Consider the following 24,482-nt stretch of genomic DNA (forward strand, 5'->3'; position numbering starts at 1 on the left):
TTGTTGTTATATTGCTAAGTGGAGGTGATAAGAGAGTGGTTGTATTGGGACTTAATTTACTGAGTGCTAATAGTGTTCATAAAGCACTAGCCACTGCTATGTAAGTTAGCTTCCTGGAGCTCAGTGCAGGAGCTGTTCACTAATGAGTCTGTTTTCCAGCTTGCTGAAAGCCCCCTCAAGAGCTCCTTAGGTTGTTGTGCTCTGTGGACATGCATGTCTGTTGACTTAGTTATCCTGGGAAGGGAGAGCTGTGCTGGGATGCCAAGCAGATTTGTCCTTACTGAGCACTATGAGTACATGTTTTTCCTCTGATTTGCCAAAAAGCAATTGTACTTTGTTTATTGACTTAGTAGTATTTTATTGAACACCAACTGTGTATCACGTACCTATTCTCTGGGGAAGTAATGATAGATGAGGTCACTCTGGGCTCCTGGATGACAGTGGTTGATGGGGAGGAGATTGCATGGGTTCTGAGGGCTGTGTAGGGTGCCTGGTAGACTACCTACCAGAGGCGGAGTTGGGCAATAATATAATGCTCAATTCAGTGTATGGAATCTGAGAAATTTCATAAGGAGAATGTAGAAGAATAACAGTGTTTGTTAGAAATGCCATCATGAAAATGTCTGCCAGATCATGAAAGGGGTTTGTGCTCTGAAAGAGCTAGAGTGATGGCAGAAAGAGCAGTGGTGGGCCTTAGGAATGTTTCACAGAGAGCTGACCAGGTGGGCTTGGTGAAATGCAAAGGTGTTGTCATCGTGAAAGGCAGAGAGCGAGCCAGGCTGCTAAGTGTTTGGAGTCACAGAAGTATACAGTAAGTTTGGTTATGCCATGTAGTGGGGTGGTACGTATATACACTTCACATAGAAGTGTAGAGCCAAGCCAGGGCTCCGAGTTCCTCACAGAATAGTTTGACCTTATTTAATAAGCAGTGGAGAGTTAGAAAAGTTTAAGCAAAATATTAAAGTTATAATCATAGATAAGACACAGACTTTCACTGTAAAATAAGTACTTGTACTTTTTATTAAAATCAAAAATTATTTTAGATAGAAGAGTTAAAAGTTTATATTTTCAGAAATGATTTAGCTTTTCTTAAAGTATGTTATTATGTAGACAGACTGATTGATTTTCGTTTTCAAGTAAAAAGCTGAATCAGCTCATTTCACCTTAAATGGGCACTTAAACTCCAGTAAAAAATTGCACACTGTCTGCTTCAAAACACTGCATGAGCTCATTTTCAAGGGACTGCTCCAAATTTGTGGTTTGTTCTTAGCCTGTTCCGTGCTAAGAGTGATGGAACATAGAACAGCTTCTACTATAATGTCCAGTAAAATCCTTAAATTAGTAGGTATTTTATACTATAATTTGATACTTGATGATTAAAGATGTTTCTCATATCCCTATTATTAGGAATCCCTCTCATTATTATATTCCTATTTCTCACACTTAGAAATCTCCTTAGCAGGTTGTCTTGATGTATTAAAAGTCTTCATGTTAAAAAAAAAAAATAGGACCTGGGTGCACTCAGTTGTAGAGCAACTTGTGTGTGTGACTCCTTGAGTTTAATATTATCAAGTAAATTCACACATATTATAACTCTGGGCCCCTGTCTCTGTTCCATTGTACAAAAGAAGTTAATTTTTAAGATTGTTTAAAATAATATAAAGAATGAAAATTTAAGCTGGGTATTGTGGTCCACACCTGTAATCCCAGCACTTGAGAGGTAAAGGCATGAGAATAAGGAATTCAAGCCAATCCTTGGCTAGCTAGTGAGTTCTAAGTCAGCCCAGACTATATGAGATCATCTCTCAAAAAGTCAAAACAACAAAATGAACCCAAATTTATTTTATTTGAATTAGCAGATTTTGAGAAAAACTAGAATAATTTGTAATTAAAATAAGTTTATACTTGCAAAACATAAGTCTTTAAAAATATTTTTGGTTGTGAGCCTAGCCTTTAACGGCTGAGCCATCTCTCCAGCGGTGGTGGCACACGCCTTTAATCCCAGCACTCGGGAGGCAGAGGCAGGCGGATCTCTATAAGTTCGAGGCCAGCCTGGTCTACAGAGCGAGATCCAGGAAAGGCGCAAAGCTACACAGAGAAACCCTGTCTCAAAAAACCTAAAATATATATATATATAAATTTGGACTATCAAAGCATTCATTTTCATATTTAATTGAATAGCATTAGTCACCACTTATTGCCATACATGCTAACCTTGTTAGTCATTACTACCATATTGAATAGTACAGATGATGATGATGATGATGATGATGATGATGACCACGTCATGCATTTGCCATAGAAAGAGCTAATCAAGTCCCTTACACTCTGCTAAGTACTTTACTAATATTAACTCATTTCTATTTCTTATAACTATAGTAAATATTATTTCCGTTTTGCAGATGAAGACACTAATGAATAATAATTTAAGTAACTTGCCATGGTTATACTATTAGTAAGTACAGAACCAGACAATGAGGTTCCCATTTGTCAACCATTACATAACACCATGACATGCATGGTAGTTTTCTTTTCAAGTAGAAAACCCTATGCATAGCCCCCAAAGCATTTTCTATCCTTTCTTCACCACCCTAGCCACAGTATGCTACATTATAGTAGTTATTTCCCCCAAGGAGAAGTGTAATTTACTCACTAACCACTCAACAAGAAGTATTTATTAACTACTTAAATATGTAAGACCCTGAATGGGAAATAGTGATTCTCAAACAGAATTCTCCAGCGTGACCATCATAGGCTAGGACACCTTCTATTTGGTCTTTTGAGCTGATACCTTCTGCTAGAATTAAGCACTTCTAGAAAATACCTACTCATGTGTATGTCCGAAAACCTACACCTCAGCTCCTGTGAAGGATGCCTTTACTACAGCCATTTCTCATGCCTATAAGTAGTCCAAGCATGTGCACTGCTTATAGGGCTAGAGTTCATGGGGCAGGTCTAAAAAACGCTCTATGAAGTCACAAAGTGTTGTCATTCATTGCAGCTGTGGTGTCTCTGTGAGTGGTGATCTGAGGACCTACTCCTGAATCTTTCAGACATAGGGCATGGCTCTCAGAAGAGTTCCATGACATCGGTCCAGCCAAGAGGCATGGGCAGTTGCTTGTCTTGTACTTCTTGTGCAGGTGAGAGTGACCATGCTTGCTCCACTGCAGAAATCCTGTCTTTTTTTTCCTGGAGATTCAGTACCTGTGTTGGGAGTTAAAGCTTTCCTCATGGTTTATTGAGACCACATCCTGAATGTCTCAATCCTAGTCACTATTCATGTCGAACAAAGGGATGCAGGGTTCTATTGGTTAAATTTTAAGGAGATTTTCCTTACATTATTAATAAAGCTTGCATATGCTTATCCTGCAGAGTATAAACATGTGGATCAATCTAAAAAAATATATTGCATACAAATTAGAACAAAAGTGCAATGCCGTTTATTTTCCCTCCTGTTGGCAAAAAAAAAAAAAAAAAAAAAAAAAAACCATAAAAAATGTGATGATTCCAAATGAGCGTGACATTTGGTGAGTGTCTCAGGAACTTAGCTCTAGTAGGAATCTTAAAAGTTCTTATTAATAAAAACAAACCAGAAGCCAGTTATTGGGGTGAACGCTGGAAGATCAGAGAAGCAAAACAAGCCACAGCCACCTCACCTTGCCAGCTCCTCAGCTGATCCTGTTTCCTCAGACTGGAAACCTCTGAGTCCTCATCCAAATGAATCTCAGCTGAACTGCTTCTCGAAAGCCTAAAAGCTTAACCAGCCGAAAGCTTCTAGTTTCTGGTCTTCACACCTTATATACCTTTCTGCTTTCTGCCGTCACTGCCTGGGATTAAAGGCTCACTTTCTGGGATTAAAGGCGTGAGTCACCATGCCTGGCTATTTCCAGTGTGGCCTTGAACTCACAGAGATCCATGCCTCCAGAAGGCTAGGATTAAAGGTGTGAGTGCCATCATTTTCTAGCCTCTGTATCTAGTGGCTGTTCTGTTCTCTGACCCCAGGTAAGTTTATTAGGGTGCACAATATTTTGGGGAACACAATACCACCACACTTGGCATTGCCTATCTAAATTTTAAGTGTGCCTATTATTTGATCTTACTTTAATTAATCTGTCCAGCAAAAGTATTCACCTAGATCCATGACATGATGTAGCCTATGTGTCTATCAGAAAAAGAATGGTTAAGTAGTAGACGGCATGCCCACTGAATGCAGTGCAGCTGTGAGGAAGACCCATGTGGTCCATGTGTACTGATAGAGGAGCATATCCCTACAACACAGAAGCAGATACCGCCCTGCAGGGGAAAATGTATGATGAGGTGTAGTAAATGTGAAAAACACTCATGGGAGAGTCTCTAAATAATTACCAGAGATTACTCTTAAGGTGGTGGGGATGAGAAGAAAGAGCTACCTTATTTTTAAAAATTACAATTATAATTAAAATTCACTGTGTAAGAGTATGATAATCCATATTTATAATATATAATGATCAAATTAAGGAAGTGAACATTTCCATTTTTAAACTTTTGATTAGTGCACAATAATTATATATATCTGCAGGAAAATGTGACATTTAAATCCATATGTTCTTATCAAATCAGGTAGTATTTCTATCTTTCTGTCACTTCACGTTTGGAGCCTTTGAGCCATCCTCTTCTTGTTATTCCTAAAGTGTATAATGGTTTCCTGTGAACTGTAATCACCCCACTGAGCCACCATGTTGTACACACTAGAACGGTTTCTAGATACCTGTAGTTTGGTAGCTATATCCAAATTTCCCAGTCCTCATTGCCTCTCAACCTCCAGTAATCACTATTCACATTCAGATGGTCATTTTTAGCGTTTGCATATGTACTTGTCTTTAGGTTTGACTCATTTCATGTAACATAATGTCTTCAGTTCCATCTTCACTGAAAATAATAGGACAACATTCTTTTATATGGGTGAAGATATTCCATTATATATATAGCACTTCTTAGTGTACTCATCCAATGTAGGACATCTAGGGTAATTTTCATTTGACATTGTACATAGTTGAGCAATAAACATGGTTTGCAGATACTTCCTTTATTTACTGCTATCATTTCTTTTTTTGGAACATCCATACTGTTCTTCATAATGACTGTACTAATGATGTACCCACCATGCATGAGCTATTTCTCTACATCCTTACCAGCATTTGCTATTTAGTTGCCTTTTTGACTAATAGCCATTTTAACTGGAATGGGGGTGATATTTCATTGTGCTTTTTCTCTTCATAATTTTAATTAATTCTAAAAATTCATAGTATGAGTCAGGCTGTGGTGGCATATGCCTTTAATCCCAGCACAGGAGGCGGAGGTAGGCAGATCTCTGTAAGTTTGAAGCCAGCCTGGTCTACAAAAGTGAGTTCCAGGACAGCCAGAGCTACACAGAGAAACTTTGTCTCAAAAAAGAAACCATAGTATGCAGTTGTACATACTAATGGGATATCATGTGATATTTTGATATGTGTATACATTGTATAATATTTTAAAGTACCTATCTATCTCCTCAAGCATATTTCATTTGTTTTTAGTAAAACATTCAAAAGCTTTACTTTAAATTTATGTATAGGTTGAAGCTATGCATATATGTTAAATGTGCTTACAATGAATATATATTGATATTTTTGAAGAGGCTTTTTTAATATATTGCTTTAACTTTTAAGAAGAGTCAAAAGCTTATGAATTACTTAACTCAGTATCAATAACCTTTAAAAGCAACTAGGTTCAGAATTGCTTATAATGTATTCTGAGGTTTTTTCTGCTGCTTATAAAGATAGACGTATACAAATATTTAAGGTAGTGTCTGATACATAGTTAGGACTCTATGTTAACTGCATTTACATGTGGCAGATTATATGTTATATATGCAACTTGTTCTATATTTTTATAGACTTAAAGTGGTTTCATATTAAACTAAAAGTTAATTCTGTATTAGGCAAAGAACATTTCTTTTTGCATCTTGAATGGTGTCATATAATGTCATAGGATCATTGTAGATTACCAAAGACATAGTTCAGTTATTGTATAGTTCTCTGTCTTTCTCCCAAATCAAAGTTTTGCTGAGGGTTGCACGGGTTTCCTCTTCTTATCTATTCTAAATTGGCTTTTTAAATTTGAAAGGTTTTCTTTTCTTTTTTTCCTTTTATTGAACATAGATTTTTTTTTCTCATATAATACATCCTGATTATAGTTTTCCCTTCCTCTACTCCCAGTTCATACCCACCTCCCCTCCCCTCTGGATCCACTCCCTTTCTGTGTCTCATTAGAAAAGAACAGCCTTCTAAGAGATGACAACCAAACATGACAAAATAAAATACAATAAGATGAAGCAAAACTATCCTATCTAAGTTGGACATGGCAACCCAATAGGAGGGCAAGAGTCCCAAGAGCAGACACAAGAGTCAGAGACCCACTCGTTCTCACAGTCAGGAGACCCGTAAAAATGCTAAGCCCAAATCTAATATTTGTATTTTTATAAAGCTAGTATTTTAAATACAGCTAAAAGTTGTAATATATATGCAGAGGACCTGGTGTAGACCCATCTAGGTCCTGTTGATGCTGCTTTAGTCTCTATTAGCTTGTAGTACCTTACTTAGTTGATGCAAAGGTCCTTGTTCTTCTGGTGTCCACTGTCCCCTGGCTCATAAACTATTCCTGCTTGTTCTTCCACATAGATCCTTGAGCCTTTGGGGAAGATGGGTGTTGATAAAGATATCCCATTAGGGTTGTGTAGCTAGAGTTTTCTCTGCAGGTCCCGCCAAGCCCAGCAGTCCGACAGCCCACTTATAAAATAACCACTCAGACGCTTATATTATTTAAACTGTTTGGCCTAATGGCTCAGGCTTCTTGCTATCTAGTTCTTCTATCTTAAATTAACCCATTTCTATTAATCTATACTTTGCCACATGGCTCGTGGCTTACCGGTACCTTACATCTTCCTTGTCATGGCGGCAGCTGGCAGTGTCTCTCTGCCTCAGCCTTCCACTTCCCAGAATTCTCTTCTCTGCTTGTCCTGCCTATGCTTCCTGCCTGGCTACTGGCCAATCAGTGTTTTATTTATTAACCAATCAGAGCAACACATTTGGCATATAGAACATCCCACAGCAGGGTTGAGTGCTCTAAAGTCCCTCACTCTCTGCACATTGTCCAGTTGTGGGTCTCTGTGTTTGTTCTCATCTGCAGAAAGAAAAGCTTATCTGGTGAGGCACTGGTCTATGGGTGTAGCATTACGTCATTAAGAGTCATTTCATTGCCATGTTCCTTTTATTTTGAGACAGAATCTCACTATGTAACCCTGAGTGACCTAGAACTTGCCATATAGAACAGATTGGTCTCAAAGTTACTGAGTTCCTCTGTCTCCTAAGTGCTGGAATTATAAGTGTGAATGAACCCCGTGCTCACTGAGGGCCATTTTCAATAAAGATAAAAGTTTATCAATTCAAACAGAACCATAAATGGAAAATACCACAGCTATTTAGAGGTGAGTTGTCAAGCAAAGTGAGCTCTTGGGCTAGAGTTTACATTGTATTTTAGGTCACAGACTACCAATGTAGTGTGGGTACACCCCATTGTGAATTGCTCCTGAATAGCTGAATTCACAAATACAGCTTTGGAGAACTGAATTGTACCACTACTCCCCAACAGCTTGTTCTAATATTTAATACTGAGTTTTAATTATGTTTTGTGTGACAATGCCTCATTCACTGAAATTAGTATGTGGAGTATTAGTATTTTTACAAATTCTTAGAATCATTTTTATCCCCAGGAAAATGAAAAATACATTTCATTGTATATATCATAATCTAGACTACTTATATTCATCTTTTCAAATTTCAGCCTATGCAGCTATTTCTAACCTCAAAAGATCATTAAGCTGTAACTGTCAGTTTTTTGCTAAGGTACCCAGGGCCTTGGCAGATAACATTGTAAATCTGCCATTGTTTATCCTCATCAAATATTTTTAAAGGATCACTAGGCAGACAGCATAATTGTCGATTTCTGCTTGACTTTTTGGGGCAATTTTTATTTCCACTATATCTACCTCAATTGTTATTTTAGACCCTATGGAAAATTAGTTCATCTTAAAAGTGAACATTTAACACAGTTCACATGCTGCTCATTAAAGGGTAAGCATTATGTTTGGATCTTAGCTGCATTAAACTTCTTACTATTGCATCTTGCTTGCTTGATCCATATTTAAGCCCCAATTAGCAGCAGTCTCTGATGGAGGAAAACAAACAACTTTTGATTTATAAAAGGCAAAAATCGCTGTTGAATATTTCAGAGGTGATGGATTAAGTTTAAAATAGGATGTTGGGTTAGAGAGCAATAGGGAAGGGCTACTTTATCAAACAGGGTGATTTATAAAGACATTTTTTTATCCCGATAACCTCAGAATGGGATCTTGGTGAAGTGAGTGCATGAGCAGCTAAGATGATGGGCCATTGAGATTTTCCAGGTACCAGGAACAGAAAGACTTAGAAATGGGAGCACTATGAGCATATCCAAGAATGTGCAAGGGGATGGCAATTCCTAGATCAGAAAAAGCCAAAGGAACCCAAGGGGAGGTCCCAGAGCTTTGAAGGACAGCTGTGAACAAAAAATGGTGTGATGTAATTCATGGTTGACAAGAACCATAATCCACATGTGTACAATAGCCAAAGTCTTTAAACATTTTGAGTAATGACCACCTTGACCCCAGCAACAAATGCCTTTTCCATCAATACCCACATCCTTTCCCTTGCTAATGCTGGCTCTGATTGGGCAGTTTCCTTTAAGCCCACCTGGTAGATGATAAGTACTAGGGTAGGTTGGTAGGTTGGTGTAGTAGTTCTGTCAACCTGACACAGTCTAGAATTACCATGGAAAAGAGTCTTAGTGAGGAATCATCTAGAATAGATTGTGCTGTGGCATGTCTGTGTAGGATTGTCTTGAGCACAGTAACTAATGTGGGAAGACCGTGTCTACTGTGGATGGCACCATTCCCTAGACTTGGTTACTAGCCAGTATAAGAATGGAGAAAGTGAGTTGATCAATAACCATGTGTTTACTCATTTCTCTCTGATCTTAACTGTGAATTTTTGTAACTAGCTCTCTGAAGTTCCTGCTGCCTGACTTCCAGGCAATGACGGTCTGTAACCTGGAACTGTGTGGGCCACAGTGACCCTTTCTCCTCTAAGTTGCCTTTTGTTGGGGCATTTTTTCACAAATGAAATACTAACAAAAAGATTCTTGCCAGTTTAGTAATTGCCACCTCAGTGTCTTCTTATCATCACAGTGACCTGAACACTGAGATGCCAAAGTTCTAGAAAACTTGGGACTTTCCTGGGGATTGGATGAAGACAAGAACAATATTAAAAACTCTAATAGACTCCTGCCTCAACCCCTTGATGGCGTCAGAGGTGGGGGCAGAGGATGCATATCTCACCATCCCCAGGACGTACAATGCTCACAGGCAGAACTGCTTCCAGAAGAATGTAGTCTAGGGTATAGGGGACCTGAGAGGCTTCAGCAGATGGTAGGTTCCTGCAGCAGCAGACTAACATATATAGGATTTTTTTTATTGTTACAAAAACCAGGAAGGAAATTTTAATACAAAACTCTAAGCCAAAACCAGTCCATGAGCCTGTCACTGCCCAGAAATCTTTAAAGTGTTTTTTAGAAATGTTAGTCAAGTAGTAAATTACAGAGAATGAAAAATGCTAGAAATGTAATATATGGTCCTTTCAGGCAGACCAAAGATTTGATACCAAGAATAGATTTAATCTTTTTTATCCCATAAATAATGGTGTTTGTAGATGCTCTAGAAGGATGGGGTTGATATCCAAAGCATAAAGATTAGGTAATGTAACAAAACCTTTAGTTTAAGATTCTGTCATCACAAATGTGTTTTGTTTTGAAAAATGTTATTTTGAAGATGATAATATTGTTTTGCAGTAGGATTTTGGCAGTATAGCTATTAAATTTTTGCAAATAATAGATAAAATGCCACTGTAAATTTTATTTCTCTATAGTCATTAACTACAAAGAACAAATGTTTGTTAAAACACGTGTGAGAAATTAAGCTTCATGTTACTGTAAGGAGATGTAAATTACCTATGGGTATATATATATATATATATATATATATATATATATATATATATATATATATATATATATACAGAGATGGATGCCAATATTAATGCAGATATAGATACCATGACATCCAATACTCAGACAGATATAATTACTAATATCAAAACAACAACTGTTTAAAAACTCTTCTAAAGCATATTAATTTTCAATTATGAGAACATTAGATTTTGAATGCAGATTCCCAGTGTTTATTGAAGCAGAATAATATACTACTTTCTGTGAACAGTATGGCCAGCAGGGCATTCACAAGTAGTGTTTGCCTTCTATATTACTGAAAATAAAGCCCTATCCTTCCACAAAGCCCCTGCTGATAACATTCAAATTTGTCTCCCTCAGCCTCTCTTCCTAGAATTACAGAACTGTCCTGTATCTTACCTCAAAAATACATTGTAGTTTTTCTTCCCTTTTTTTTATTTTACAATTAATTTAATTTTACATATCAGCCATAGATTCCCCTACCCTCCCTCCTCCCACTCCCTTTCCCCCCATTCCACCCCCCATTCCTGCCTCCTCCAAGGCAAGGACTCCCCAGGGGGTTCAGCTCAGCCTGGTAGATTCAGTTGAGGCAGGTCTAGTCCCCTCCTCCCTTCATCTAGGCTGAGCAAAGTGTCCCAGCATAGGCCCTAGGTTCCAAAAAGCCAGCTCATGCACTAAGGACAGGTCCCAGTCTCACTGCCTGGGGGCCTCTTAAACATTTTAAGCTAATTGACTGTCTCACTTATCCAGAGGGCCTGATCCAGTTCCATGGTTTACTCCTCAGCTATTGGTTCATAATTCATGTGTTTCCACTAGTTTGGCTATTTGTCCCTGTGCTTTTTCCAACCTTGGTCTCAACAATTCTCACTCATATAATCCCTCCTCTCTCTCGCCGATTGGACTCCTGGAGCTCCACCTGGGGCCTGGCCATGGATCTCTGCATCTGCTTCCATCAGTCATTAGATGAGAGTTCTATCACGACAGTTAGGGTGTTCAGCCATCTGATCACCAGAGTAGGTCAGTTCGGGCTTTCTCTCAACCATTGCCAGTAGTCTGTTGTGGAGGTATCTTTGTGGATTTCTGGGGACCTCTCTAGCACTTTGCTTCTTCCTATTCCCTTGGGGTCTTCATTTATCATGGTGTCTCTTTCCTTGTTTTCCCTGTCTGTTCTTGATCCGGCTGGGATCTCCCGCTCCCCTAAACTCTCTTTCCCTCGACTCTTGCCCTTCATTACCCCCCCTCACGTTCAGTTTGCTCATGTAGATCTCATCCATTTCTTTGTCTTTGGTCTATCCCTGTGTCTGTCTTAGGGTCCTCTTTATTAGGTAGCCTCCTTGGAGTTGTGAGTAGCAGTCTAGTCATCCTTTGCTTTATATCTAGTATCCACCTATGAGTCTCCCTTGAAAAAGAGTAAAAGCTGCTTTAGGGTTTCTGTTGCTGTGATAAAACACTGACCAAATGCAACTTGGGGAGGAAAGGGTTTATTTCATCTTACAGCTTGTACTCTGTATCATCCAGAGAAGTCAAGGCAGACACTTGAGGAAAGGAACTGAAGTAAAGACCTCTTACTGGTCTGATCTCCGTGGCTTACTCAGCCTGCTCTCTTATACAACCTGGGACCATCTGCCTAGGGGTGGCACCGCCCACAGTGAGCTGGTCCCTCCCATATCAATCATTATCAAGAAAGTACCCCAATGGAGGCAGTTCCTCAGTTGGGATTCTCTTTTGTATACAAAAGACCAGAGGACTCTAGTTTGTATAAAGCTGATGACAACTAAGCAGCACAAGGAAATTTATTGCATCTTACTTTACATTAACAGGGTCCCCCTGGCTTTCTCAGCCTGATTTCTTACACAACTCAGGACCACATGCCGAAGGGTGATAGCACCCACAGTGGCCTGGTCCCTTCCATATCAATCAATAATCAAGAAAATCCTCTATACGCTTGTCTCCAGGTCAAGCTCATGGAAGCATTTTCTCTCTGAGAGTTCTTCCAAAATAACTCAAGTTGATATAAAACTAAGCAATGCAGAAAGTGTGTGGCAGCAAAGGAGGAGGGAAAAACATTTTCAATAGACTCTTCAGGGTAGTCCTCATCCCCTGGACAGCTCACTGAGACCATGTGAAATGAGAAGCATTTGTGAATGTAAAAATCAGACCTGATTTACCCTTATAGTACCAGCCTCACCTGTAGATCCCAGCCATATATGACTTGATATCAGTATGATAGGGCTTAGGTCAGAAATCCAAATACTTAATCCGTTCCTGAAAATTCATCTAGAGTGTAATAAAAATAAGTCAACCTCTTACAACTTTCATACCATCTACTCTGGAATTCGTTTTTATTTAATGAAACAAAAATAACAAATATACTTGTTCATATTGCCCATCACCTTGGTTATTTAACCAAGTTAGTAAATTTAGTAAATATGGAAGATCTTGGAAATTTTCAGGATTTTTTTTTTTCTGGTGAAGAGCTTTCTAATGTCATTTTAAATTAATGATGAGAATTCAGGAGACATGCTATTCACGTAGGCTTTTATTATTGTTATATATTGTTATTATTATTATATATTGAGAATGCATATATTGTTAGTTATATAACAAGCCATGAGAGCATAATTAAATTGAATATGTGAGTCTTTCAAAACCCTTCTCACTTCTGCTCAAATAGAAATGTTTGCAAACATTTTCATAGAACTGGATTTTCACATTTATCTTTTTGCCTTTGCCCCTTCGTGCCTCAAGCTTTCAAGTGTATTTAGGATGATAAAATTGCTTGCTATCAAAAATAATTTTTAAAGACATGGTCCTTACTCTGTAGTCCTTGATGGCCTGGAACTTACAGTGTAGGCCACATTAGCCCAAACTCACCTCAGTCCTTTGCCTCAGCCTTCCAAGTACTGGGTTTATAGATGTGAACCACTAGAGCTGGCTGAAATTTTTCAGCAGGCTAGTGTTCTCCATCAATTCCATTTTAGGTGATTTTTCAAAAGTACTTATTACTAAAGGGAAACATTATTTTAAAATTTCCATGTTGATTACAAATGTATTTATTTAGAAATAATAGAGATATAAAGAGATTAAAGCTTTTATATACATATAAATACATATATGTGTGTATGTATTTTAGATTCATACGTGCGTGTGTGCACATTGACTTTAATCTTTGAGAGTATTGGCTTTGTCTTCCATGTGCAGGCAATCTCACCTGGCTTTTTGTTTTTGTTGTTGCTGTGAAAATGTTCCATTCAGGTTCTACATGGTCAGCTATTATGAACGGAGTCACAGAATTGCAGTTGGAGCACGCCATGGCTCAGTGGCCCTGTATGACATCCGGACTGGAAAATGTCAGGTAAACAAATCATTGTAACCTCCTCTCCATGAAGTTATTGAAGGGAGTAAGAGACCAGCACTTCACCAGGTGACGGACTGAGCTGCTGGAACACGATGGATAATGTGTGAGACATCAGTAGTTTAATGAAGGACTCAAAGACTATAGAGCCCTGCTGTCTTTATTCCCCAGGACTGAAGGCTGCCGTGATGGGTTCACAATGGAGCTCAGAAGGAGAAGGCACTCCCCATGATTGATTTTACAGTATATCTCCCCTTTGTCCAGTGTTGTCTGGGTTTCCTACTTCTGACATGCTTCCTAAAAAAGTTTGACACTACATGTGAGGATGTGATGACTGAGTAAAACTTAATTTTCTGTGTAAGAAAAACGAGATACTTAACAATTCTGAGACAGTAATCTAGTCATATCACACAACAACTCACAATAGTGTTGAATACAACTCTGCAAAATGAGTGCTGTTTTCAATAATAGTGTGTCATTTTCCTGACTTTTATGCTGCATTTTATGATTTTATAACATTTCATTCATGAAATTTTTTTCTTGGCTTTGGTCTTATTTATCTAATTTTCAAAATATACCCAGTGGATAGAGGGGGCAGGTATGTCCCCATTTGAATATGAAGGGAATTGAAGCTCAGTGCTTTATTTAAATCACCCTGTTCCAGAGTCACACCATTAGCTAACAGCAAAGCCAGGGATAAATTCTCCCCAGGTCCTCCTTTAACAGGATGCTTGATGCTCATTGAGAAAGTGCCATGTCATACCTTTCTCTGTTTCAGTATAACGTTTAGTATTGCTGATTTCATACTGTACAGAGGGGATATAAGAATCTGTAAGTGTCTAACAGTTTAGGTCATCTCTTCAATGTAGTAAACCGTTAATCTGATGTCCTCCTTCAAACTTTCTTTGGTATCCTGCCGTAAAATAGTTGTGAGACATGATAACAAGTGCTAGGGGTAAAAGTTCCAGGTTTCAGACAACTGTAGAGGATGCTGTTTGGATACGAAATGCATTTCCCTGTGGATGCCTCTGAGAGTGGACGTTGTGCATAGAGCATATGCCATTTACTTGTTCAGCTCTCTAACTGGTGTGCTTCCTCTTCCAGCCTATTCAGATGCTATATGGCTTCCCTCTTGGCTCTCATTGAAGTCAGTGAAAGCACTCTTTAAAGATTAAGTTTGGCGTTTTCATATGAGTCTTTCAAAAACAATTCTTCAAACGGCATTTCCAAAATGTCTTTTTTTTTTTTTTTAAGCCTTTATTAGTTTTGTGTGGGAGCAGAGAGCAGAGCACATGTGTGGAGATCAGAAAAACCCGAGGGAGTTAATTCTCTCCTTCTACAACGTGGGTCCTGGGGATCAAACATGGGCTGTCAGGCTTGGCAGCAAGGGCCTGTACCCCTTGAGCCCTATGCCAGGCCCCGGAATATCTTCTAAGAATTCTGCTTGTTTGTGTATTTATTTATTTGAGAGCAGGTCTCACTAAGTATCCCTAGCTGGAAATCACTATTTAGACTAGGCTACCCTCAAACTCACCGAGATCCACTTGACTCTGCCTCTAGTGCTGGTGGGATTGAAGACATGTGCCACCATGCCAGGTTTCAATTTAATTTATTTTGTTTTGTTTCGTTTTGTTTTTCAAGACAGGGTTTCTCTGTGTAGCTTTGCGCCTGTCCTGGCACTCACTTGGTAGCCCAGGCTGGCCTCGAACTCACAGAGATCCGCCTGGCTCTGCGTCCCGAGTGCTGGGATTAAAGGTGTGCGCCACCACCACCCGGCTCAATTTAATTTATTTTTAAACATACCTAAAAATATAATTTTATATATCAGTGAGATATCATATGTTTTGGTGCATATATATTATAATATTTAAATCAGGTCAAATGTTTCTGTGTCTTCAAAAGTTGACCATTTCTTTATAATGAAAACATTTAAAATTTTGTAACATTTTAAAGTGTCTGTTACATTATCCTATAGTTAACACAATTTTGCAAAGTATAGTAGCGTTTCTCACTTCTTTTTAACTTAGTTAATGGGCAGCAGTGGTGGCGCATGCCTTTAATCCCAGCACTCGGGAGGCAGAGCCGGGCGGATCTCTGTGAGTTCGAGGCCACCCTGGTCTACAGAGTGATATCCAGGACAGGCACCAAAACTACACAGAGAAACCCTGTCTTGAAAAACCAAAAAAAAAAAAAAAAAAAAAAAACCCTTAGTAAACTGAACAACATTTCCTATCCCACCCCACCCACCTCCAGTCTCTAGCAACCACAGTTTTAAAACAGATTTTTACAATTGGAGAATGGTACTAAAATGCAAATTTGATAGAAACACAAACATTTACAGAGTTAAAAGAAGAAGGAAGGGAGGAAAGGAGAGGTAGAGATACCTTGTAAGTGTCTTCAAAACTGAGAATTTGTGCATTATCACTACTTGAGGATCCCTTGTAAGATAGATCAGGTCTACAGCCAGGGCCCAGCCTAAGACTTCTCATGATCTGTTTAACTGCCTCAGAAAAGGCTTTTAGCTCCTGCTTCCTCAGCATCCCTTCTAGCTGACCGTTTCCTGTTGATGGCATAATGTGATGATCCTACAATCACCCAGCCACATGCAGTCACTTTTTCTTTGCAGACCTGGGGGTCTGGGGTCTTCTCTTCTAACAACATGAATTACACCCTGAAGTTTGTTCTTTGAGGCTTTCAGGGTTCTGGTTTTGGTCATCACATATATCGTTCCCCGTCTGAGCTTTGCCTCGTTTTTTAACACCATCTTTTTCTACCATGTTCTATCGTGGTCTTCTCTCAGATTTTGTAGGAGGCATTCAAAGTATCTGTTGGATAAGTGGTCATAATCACAGTTCGGATTTTAAGAAATGTGCCTTTGCTATATTTACTGGGATTGTTCAAAAGCAGCTTAATTCAGGGAGGTCACCTCATGGGCCACTCATGTGTAAAGCGTTTCTGGCTAGTATGCATGCTGAAGACAACCACACTGAGCTGGTGATGGTTAGCTCTCCCTCAGGACTGCTCTGTTAGAATTCCCTGCAGTCCTCCTAACCCTGTACTTGTCTCATAAGTCACACAGTTGCCAGACTCCTCGCTCATCTGTACCCGCCATTCTTACTCACAGCAGTCCTTGTTAGTGTTTGTAGTATGCCAGACTTAATATCTCTAATTCAGTTGTCAAACCATTTATTTCCTTTTATTTATTATTTCAGTTAACTTTTTAAGTATAATAAATATAATACCAATTGAGAAATTAGCAAAATTCAAGATTTCCAGGCTACTGATCTGTCCTTATTCATCTGTTTAATATTTTTTAATCTACCCTTATTTTTCTGTAACAATCTATGATCTATGATTTTTTTGTTTGGCAATTTTTAAAAATTGTTATAGCATTTCTTTTATTACTAGTACACTATTAGAATCTTTTTGAATAAAGTTATTTAAAACTTCATAGTAGACCTTTTTAAAACAGTTTTAGGTTTGTGGCAAAATTGAATGAAGATATAGATGTTGGCTCTATATCCACTGCACTCACACAGTGCGTGACCTCCCTGCTAGCCATCTCCACCACAGTGGTCACTGGCATCGTGAGGAAGACCACACGTTCCTTGGGATTCATGGTTGCAGTTGCTGAAACAAAGTGGCAGTAGGTGCAAGAGGCAATACTTGCACACTTATTACCACGAACACAAGTGTGAAAGCCCTAGGAAACATGATGCTTGCAGACAGGCCAGAGTTAATATCTCTTCATCTTCATAGTAGAGAAAGAAGTAGGAGGCTGAATGGGGGTAACTGATGGAGGGAGAGTGATCCTGTAGCACAGACAACAGTCAGGAACAGTATTCCTCTGGACTCTGGGTGTAGTGTTGATACTCACTGATCCTTCTGTGACACAGGTTGGGTCTTCCTTGGGTAGTGAGACTATAAACTTTGAAGGCCACGTGTTCACTGATGGACCTGATGTTTGGGGAGGTGAAGGAACTTCTAAGAAAGTCCCTCTCTGCAATGTGATCTACATCCAAAGCATCATGGCGGGGGCAGCATCTTTTCTAAACCCCAACAATTATAATTGATAAACCTATACTTGACTTTTTCACACAGTCAGTAGTTTGCATTGGGGTCCTCTCCTGCTGTTCTGTATTGACAGATTTGAACAAATGCACTGTGGAATATTTCTACCACTATTGTGACATACAGAGGAGTTTCACTGCCCTAAAAATCATCTATGTAACTTTTTAAGGCTTATTTTATTATTTTTAGTAACTGTTCCTGTGTGTACCTTGCTAAGTCATAAAATATGTGCATTTGGTTGCCAGACTATTTGAAGCTGTTTTCCCACACACGTGGTTTCTCCATACCTTCCTGAGTAAAGGAAATGGGTGTGTTCCACAGAGACACTTGTGTTTCTCAAACTGACTATCAGACTGTGGAAACTATGAATCCCAAAGAAATGGGGATTCCTCCAGGAATCCCATGCTGGAGAAGGAAAAGGGAACTTCTCTCCTGCAAAGAGAATCTCCTGCAGGCAGTTCTAACAACTTGTCAGGCAGCCCCTCAGGATGAGACTGAAACCCAGAGAGTGATGAGTCAATGGAGAGTGAGACTGCACCTTGACCAGAACTACTTAGATGTGCTTATGCTTGGCCCTTGGAACTCTGATCTCATTTCAGGACCTCCAAGGGACTGGAAGGGTTCTCTGGGTCTCTCTGTACCTCTTCCCATTGTGGCCACATTGAATAAATCTCCTTTCTCTGGTTTCCACTATTAATTTGGCTTTTTTATTGGCATATTAAGAACTGGTGGCTGGACCTGACCCCCCAAGTTCAACAACATTTCTGTGAATTACAGCATGACTTTTGAACACATAAAATCTCATTAAAAATGAAATTTCATACTTGGCCTGATTTTCTTTTAATTTGTTTGGTGTAATGAGAGATAGAGACAGAGAGGGGGTAACACAGAATCCAGGAGACATTTTTTTTTCAAGAGTTGGCCCTTTCCTTCCACCATGTTTTGAAACGATCTCCTATTGTTTCTGCTGCTACGCCACACATTAGCTGCCTGTTGAGAGTCTAGCCCTCTCCCCTATCTCCACCTCCTATGTGGCTATAGGAGTGTTAAGACTGCAGAGGCCCGCCACTTCATCTGGCTTTTTATGTGGGTTCTGAGGATCAAATTCAGGGTCATCAAGCTTGTGCAGTGAGCATTTTTACCCACTGAACCATATCCCTCGCTCCACATTAGCCTGTTTTTCTTCCTATTTACTCATCAATTTATAATTTATCATTTGTACTGTTTATTTTTTAAAAATTAAAATAGCTCACCACTGTGCTAGACCACATATTAACATGCAAGAAATCACAAAATAAATGAGTATATCCATCGAGGAACAACAGGGGGCAAAGACGAGCATTCCCATCTGGCTAAAGCATTGTGATCAGTCTTTGAAAGAGGGAGCCCACCGAGCATGGAAGAACACTAACCTAAATTTATGCAGGAATCTTAGGAGAGCTGCTCAGGAAAGGCTGCCTTTGAGGGAAGATGTCTGAACAGAGAGCCCTAAACAGTGAGGCAAAGGAGGGGAGTGAGAGAGACAAGACAGTATTCCAGGCAGATGTGACACGTATAAAGCCAGAAGTTTAGGATACATAGAAAAGGCCTGCTTATCAGAAATGTCACATGTGCTGTCCTGCAACATGGAAGTGGCCCACGTAATAGCAGTGCTGACTTGGGCATTACACTAGGAGTTGCACATGTGACAAGCATGATTCCAGTGCATAAGGGGAGACACATCTTATCTGTGACTTATTAAATGCCTATTCAGCATAGCTTTGTTAATGAGTTATATAATGTTAGCTAAGTTCCAAGGAGATAGCTGACTACTGACATTTTCTATTAGCTAAAATAGTATTTATAAGAAAAGGGGATTTGATGAGCTTACTGAGTATTTTCATGTGGGATTTAAAGTGTTTTTATGAAAATAAGCCTTGTGAGTTACAAGTTGGCTGGCACCAACCAGGATAGAAGTTCGGAAGGCACTGTATTGTTCGTGAGGACAACATTGGTTTGACTTCTTGTTAGGAGGAGAATGGACCTTAAGGGATGGTAAGATTGATGTTTCTTTAATACTTATAGTTGACATTTTAGGTATTTCCTCCTTGCTCTTTCAGCAGCTGCTTTTATGGCAGATGCTTCTTATGACATTCTGGAGCAACAACCAGAAATATAGCATCAGGGGCGCTAATAAGATGAATGGCTGAAGAACACAATGGCTGCCTGACACCATTGAAGAATTACCTCGTAGGCTTCCTGTTCTAACAGTGAAATACTATTTAGAGAACCTCTAAGAAAAGAAACAGATTCCCCCAAACAGTGCTGGAATTTAGACTCTGTTGTTCTGAAACCATATCTTAAAATAATATTTCTAAGTGACTGTACAGAGCGATTGTTTTTCTTATGCCACTTCTCATACTAGCATCACACTTGGAATGTTAGTGAACCAATAACTTTGCACCAATAGAGAAAAGCAAATGCTTAGCAATACCTTGCTCTTGACAAACCCAGTAGTTGCAAAAAGCATTTCAAAATCCTTGCAAAAGTATTGAGTAGACTAAAAATGTTTTTCTTTCTTTTTTGCTAAGTTTGTTTTGAGACAGAGTCTAACAGTATAACCCAGGCTGACCTGGAACTTGCTATGCGGATTAGGATGGCCTTGAACTAACAGAAGTCCTCCTGCCTCAGCCTTGCAAGTGCTCTGATTATAGGCATCTGGCTTAAAATTTCTTTCAATTCTAAGAATTCTCATCATTCCATTTACCATTCTCAGTAACATTCAAGTTCCCACATTGCCATTTTCTTCCTCCCTTTCCACATACAAAAATAAAAAATAAAAATGAGGATGGAGAGATGGTTCAGTGGTTAAGAGCACTTGCTGGTTTTTTTTTAAATTTTTTTTTTTTTTTTTTTTTTTTTTAGAGGAAGCCACGAGGTGATTCACAACTATTTTGCAATTCCAGTTACCAGGAATCCAGTGCCCTTGTCTGGCCTCCATGGGCACTATACACATATAGTGCATATACATACATGCAAGCAAACACTCATAAGGAAGAATTAGTATCTTAAAATAGAAATGTGCATGTGTGTATACATGTATGTTTGTATAAAGTTTTCTTTATATAAGTAATTATGAAATAATTGAGCCATAGTACAGTTTTTCCTCATGGTCCAGAATCTTCAGATTCTGGAGTCTATTATATGTGAAATGGTATAGGATTTGCATTTAACAGATGAATATCATCTCATATACTTAAAGCATCTCTGGATTATTCATATTATCTTGCAGACTGTGAACACTATGTAAACAGTTGGTAGACTGTTTTGTCAGAGAAATAATGAAAAGGTTTACCATCACATAGACTACAGATGTGGTGTTTTGGCTTCTAGGATATTTTTATCCCACAACTGGTTGAATCTGTGAGTGCAAAGCCTCCAGATACAGAAACCAACTGCTCATTGAATGTACTCAGGACTCATTAACATATATTCCTTATGTCTCTATTCCTGTTCTGTAAGGATCTTAAAACAAGGTCTAGCCTAGCAGTTGTTCAATAAACATTCTCTCAAGTCTGTAGTTTATGATAGGTTGTAAGAGCTGTTGCAGAGGTGGGGGAGTATCAGGATTTGGTAGCTCCTAATGGAGCCCTTGTATGGTGGGAGACAAACAGGTGTCTAACACCCTGGGTTCAGCAGTCAGTCCAGGCATTGCTCCATCAATCAAAAAATACTGCTCGACCATGGTAAATGAAGACCACATGAGAATAGGAAGAAGCAAAGTGCTAGAGAGGCCCACAGAAATCCACAAAGATACCCACACAACAGACTGCTGGCAATGGTCGAGAGACAGCCCGAACTGACCTACTCTGGTGATGGGATGGCCAAACACCCTAATTGTTGTGCTAGAAACCTCATCCAACTACTGAGGGATCTGGATGCAGAGATCCATGACTAGGCCCTGGGTGGATCTCTGGGAGTCCAATTAGCGAGAATGAGGAGGGTTTATATGAGCAAGAATTGTTGAGACCAAGGTTGGATAAAGCACAGGGACAAATAGCCAAATGAATGGAAACACATGAACTATGAACCAATGGCTGAGGGGTCCCCACTGGATCAGGCCCTCCGAATGGGTGAGACAGTTGATTGGCTTGATCTGTTTGGGAGGCATCCAGGCAGTGGGACCAGGTCCTGTGCTCATTGCATGAGTTGGCTGTTTGAAACCTGGGGCCTATGCAGGATTGTTTGGCTCGGCCTGGGAGGAGGGGACTAGACCTACCTGGACTGAGTCTACCAGGTTGACCTCAGTCTGTGGGGAAGGCTTTGCCCTGGAGGAGATGGGAATGGGGGGGGGGGGGTTTGGGAGGAAGGGGAGGGGGACGGGAGGGGGGAGAACAAGGGAATCCGTGGCTGATATGTAGAACTGAATTGTATTGCAAAATAAATTAAAATAAAAAAAATTTAAAAAAAATACTGCTCAAGCATAGAAACATAAAAACTGATACATACTTTAAACACTGCATTTTAATTTAATGCCCTATACAATTTGGTTTCTCTTGTCTTCTAGTATATGACCAAGGACTTTTCTTTCTATATTGGCACACTGGCTTAGTTTCAAAGATGGATTTCTAGCTAAGTCAAACTGGGTTCTTAGAATGAACTGAGAAATTGAAAGCACTTACAGAGCAGGTTGGCAAGATGACTTAGTGGGTAAAGGCACCTGCCAATACGCCTGATAACTTGAGTTCAGTCCCCAGGACACACAAGGTAGAAAGAGAGAACTGATGCCTACAGGTTGTTCTCTGACCACCACATGCTCGCAATGGCATGCCACTTCTACACCCCAAATAAATAAATACAAATGTGATTTAAAAATCACAAAGCAGCCTCAATATAATAATAATAATAATAATAATAATAATAATAATAATAATAATAGTATGTTCATACTTTGCCCTGGTCTTTTACAGTCATCTTATTTAAACCTAATTTCATGTTTTAAATGTGTCCTTTAAAAGCCCTCTTATGCTTACTGTATGATTTTCTGTGTTTAATACAGCTACATAAGTTACATAGGCAATCTTGACTAACATTAACTTTAGCTCTAAGGCAGGCTTTTTGGAAAAAAGAGCCCTAGAAAGTGGAATAAGAGACAGAACAGTAACTGGCATGCTTTACAGGTGGTCCAGCTAGGTTGATGGAAACAGGGAGAAGAGAGAGCCTCAGCTAGTGGGAAATTTATGGAGCAATTCTGTCCTTCTGCTGTTAACACACGGTGACTAAAAGGCTAACGTGGTTTCACACCACGCAGAAAGGACTGGCTTAGTTGCTGGGCACTTGTGTGTATAGTCTGAAAGGCCCGAAAGGTGAGAATGTCCTGAGCTGCAGTGAACCTCATAGGTCACACAGGAAGAGAAGGCAGATTCATTGATGGGACAGGAGCAGGAAGAAACCCCTGAAGGCCATACTGTTAGAGCTGATCCATGAGGAGGTATTCCTCATGTGGCTACGTGGGGGGAGGACTTTGCAGAGAGGATAAAATGCCAGTAGAAGCTTGGAACTATCATTTAGTTTATGATGCAGAAGCTTATGATGTCAGGATTTTGGAATGCCTCGAGGAAGGGTGTAAGAGTATGTGAATGTGCTAGAGGAGGTGGGGATGAAGGCTCATAGCGGGAGGGCAGGATCATGGTGTGTACTTCTGCTTAGAGTCTTCTCAGGATCAACAGTGTGCATGCATGCGTGTGCACGTGCATATGTGTGCATGTGTGTGTGTGCATGTATGTGTGTTTCTAAACATAACCCACTCCTTCTGTATAATGTTACTTGTATGTGTGTGTGTTTTCACAGCTGACCATTTGGTACTGGATAACCAATTGGTATGCTCTTCCCTAGGGAAGGCTGTTTCACACTCAGCATTCCTTAGTTGCCTGTAGTTCTTTGTGTTGGATTGAGGCCTTATGGGCTTTCCTTGGTCCACTTTAGTATGTCTGTTGGTGTCTTCCTTGCTCGACTCATGTTTAGGCAGTCATTAAAACAAAAAACCACATCCATAGGAAACATCTTAAGATCAAGTAGACATTAATAATAAACTTAGCAGCGGTCTCTTTTTCCCCTTTGGCACACAGAAAGAGTGCACTGAGGACAGAGCACAGGGTGGATCCCAGAGATGTGGCTCCTACCCATTCAGTTACCCACTCAGAGGCCTGGCCAATGACTAGTGAGAAGGCACGGGCCTGCCCTGTGACCCTTCCCTTCCCCCATTCCTCCACCCAGCTGTGGCTACACTTTGAAGCTTATTTCTGCTGTCCCCTGAGGTGACAGTCTTTATCTAGAACACTTACTATGCAGAGCAAGGTAGTGTACGCAGAGTCTACTCCAAAGAACGAGAGAAGCAAAGAATCCTGAGTAGAATGGCCATCATGCCAAACCAGGGGCTCCTTTCTCACATGTACTGACCGAGAGGCCCAGCTCCCACAATCCTCTTTGCAGTTCCCTGGGTGAAAACCCGGCATATGGCACCGTTACTATGTTGCTGTAATTTATGTAAATGTCTTGTCAGAGATGAATTAAACCTTAAAGCAGTAAATCTACAAGGACACAACTATAACTCACCCAGATCTATTGCTTATAGAAACGTATATCAAGCCTCTGGAAAATGACTGCCTCTTCAGTAGTCAGAGGTTAAAGAAGGTAGCAGCTTACATGCCATTATACGTGGACAGCAGTTTGTCATTCTTCGGGAGTGTGGTGAATGCAGAATACAAGCATGTCCTCCACGTTACTGTCTAATCCCTACATTTCAGCACCCAAGGAGGAACCAGGAAAGTCACTCTTAAGCCCATTCATTACTTGCTACTTAATTTTCTGAGCCTGAAGTTGTTAGGTCTAAAACCCTATTTATACACTTGTAATACTAACCATGACCACTTTTGTGCAA

General features: G+C 39.7%; 1 protein-coding gene across 2 annotated transcripts in view; it reads left to right on the top strand.

Annotated features, from left to right (window-relative positions):
* Wdr7 (WD repeat domain 7) overlaps nucleotides 1-24,482 on the top strand; it is a 296,825-nt gene that overhangs the window by 230,138 nt on the left and 42,205 nt on the right. For both annotated transcript variants that reach the window (XM_052742313.1, XM_052742314.1), the window contains one exon: nucleotides 13,393-13,492. In XM_052742313.1, coding sequence (XP_052598273.1) covers nucleotides 13,393-13,492 — 100 coding nt within the window. The remainder of the gene's footprint in view (nucleotides 1-13,392; nucleotides 13,493-24,482) is intronic.

This window comes from Peromyscus californicus, unplaced genomic scaffold, assembly GCF_007827085.1.
Source record: "Peromyscus californicus insignis strain IS unplaced genomic scaffold, ASM782708v3 Scaffold_17__1_contigs__length_78620276, whole genome shotgun sequence".
NCBI classification, from domain to species: Eukaryota; Metazoa; Chordata; class Mammalia; order Rodentia; family Cricetidae; genus Peromyscus; species Peromyscus californicus.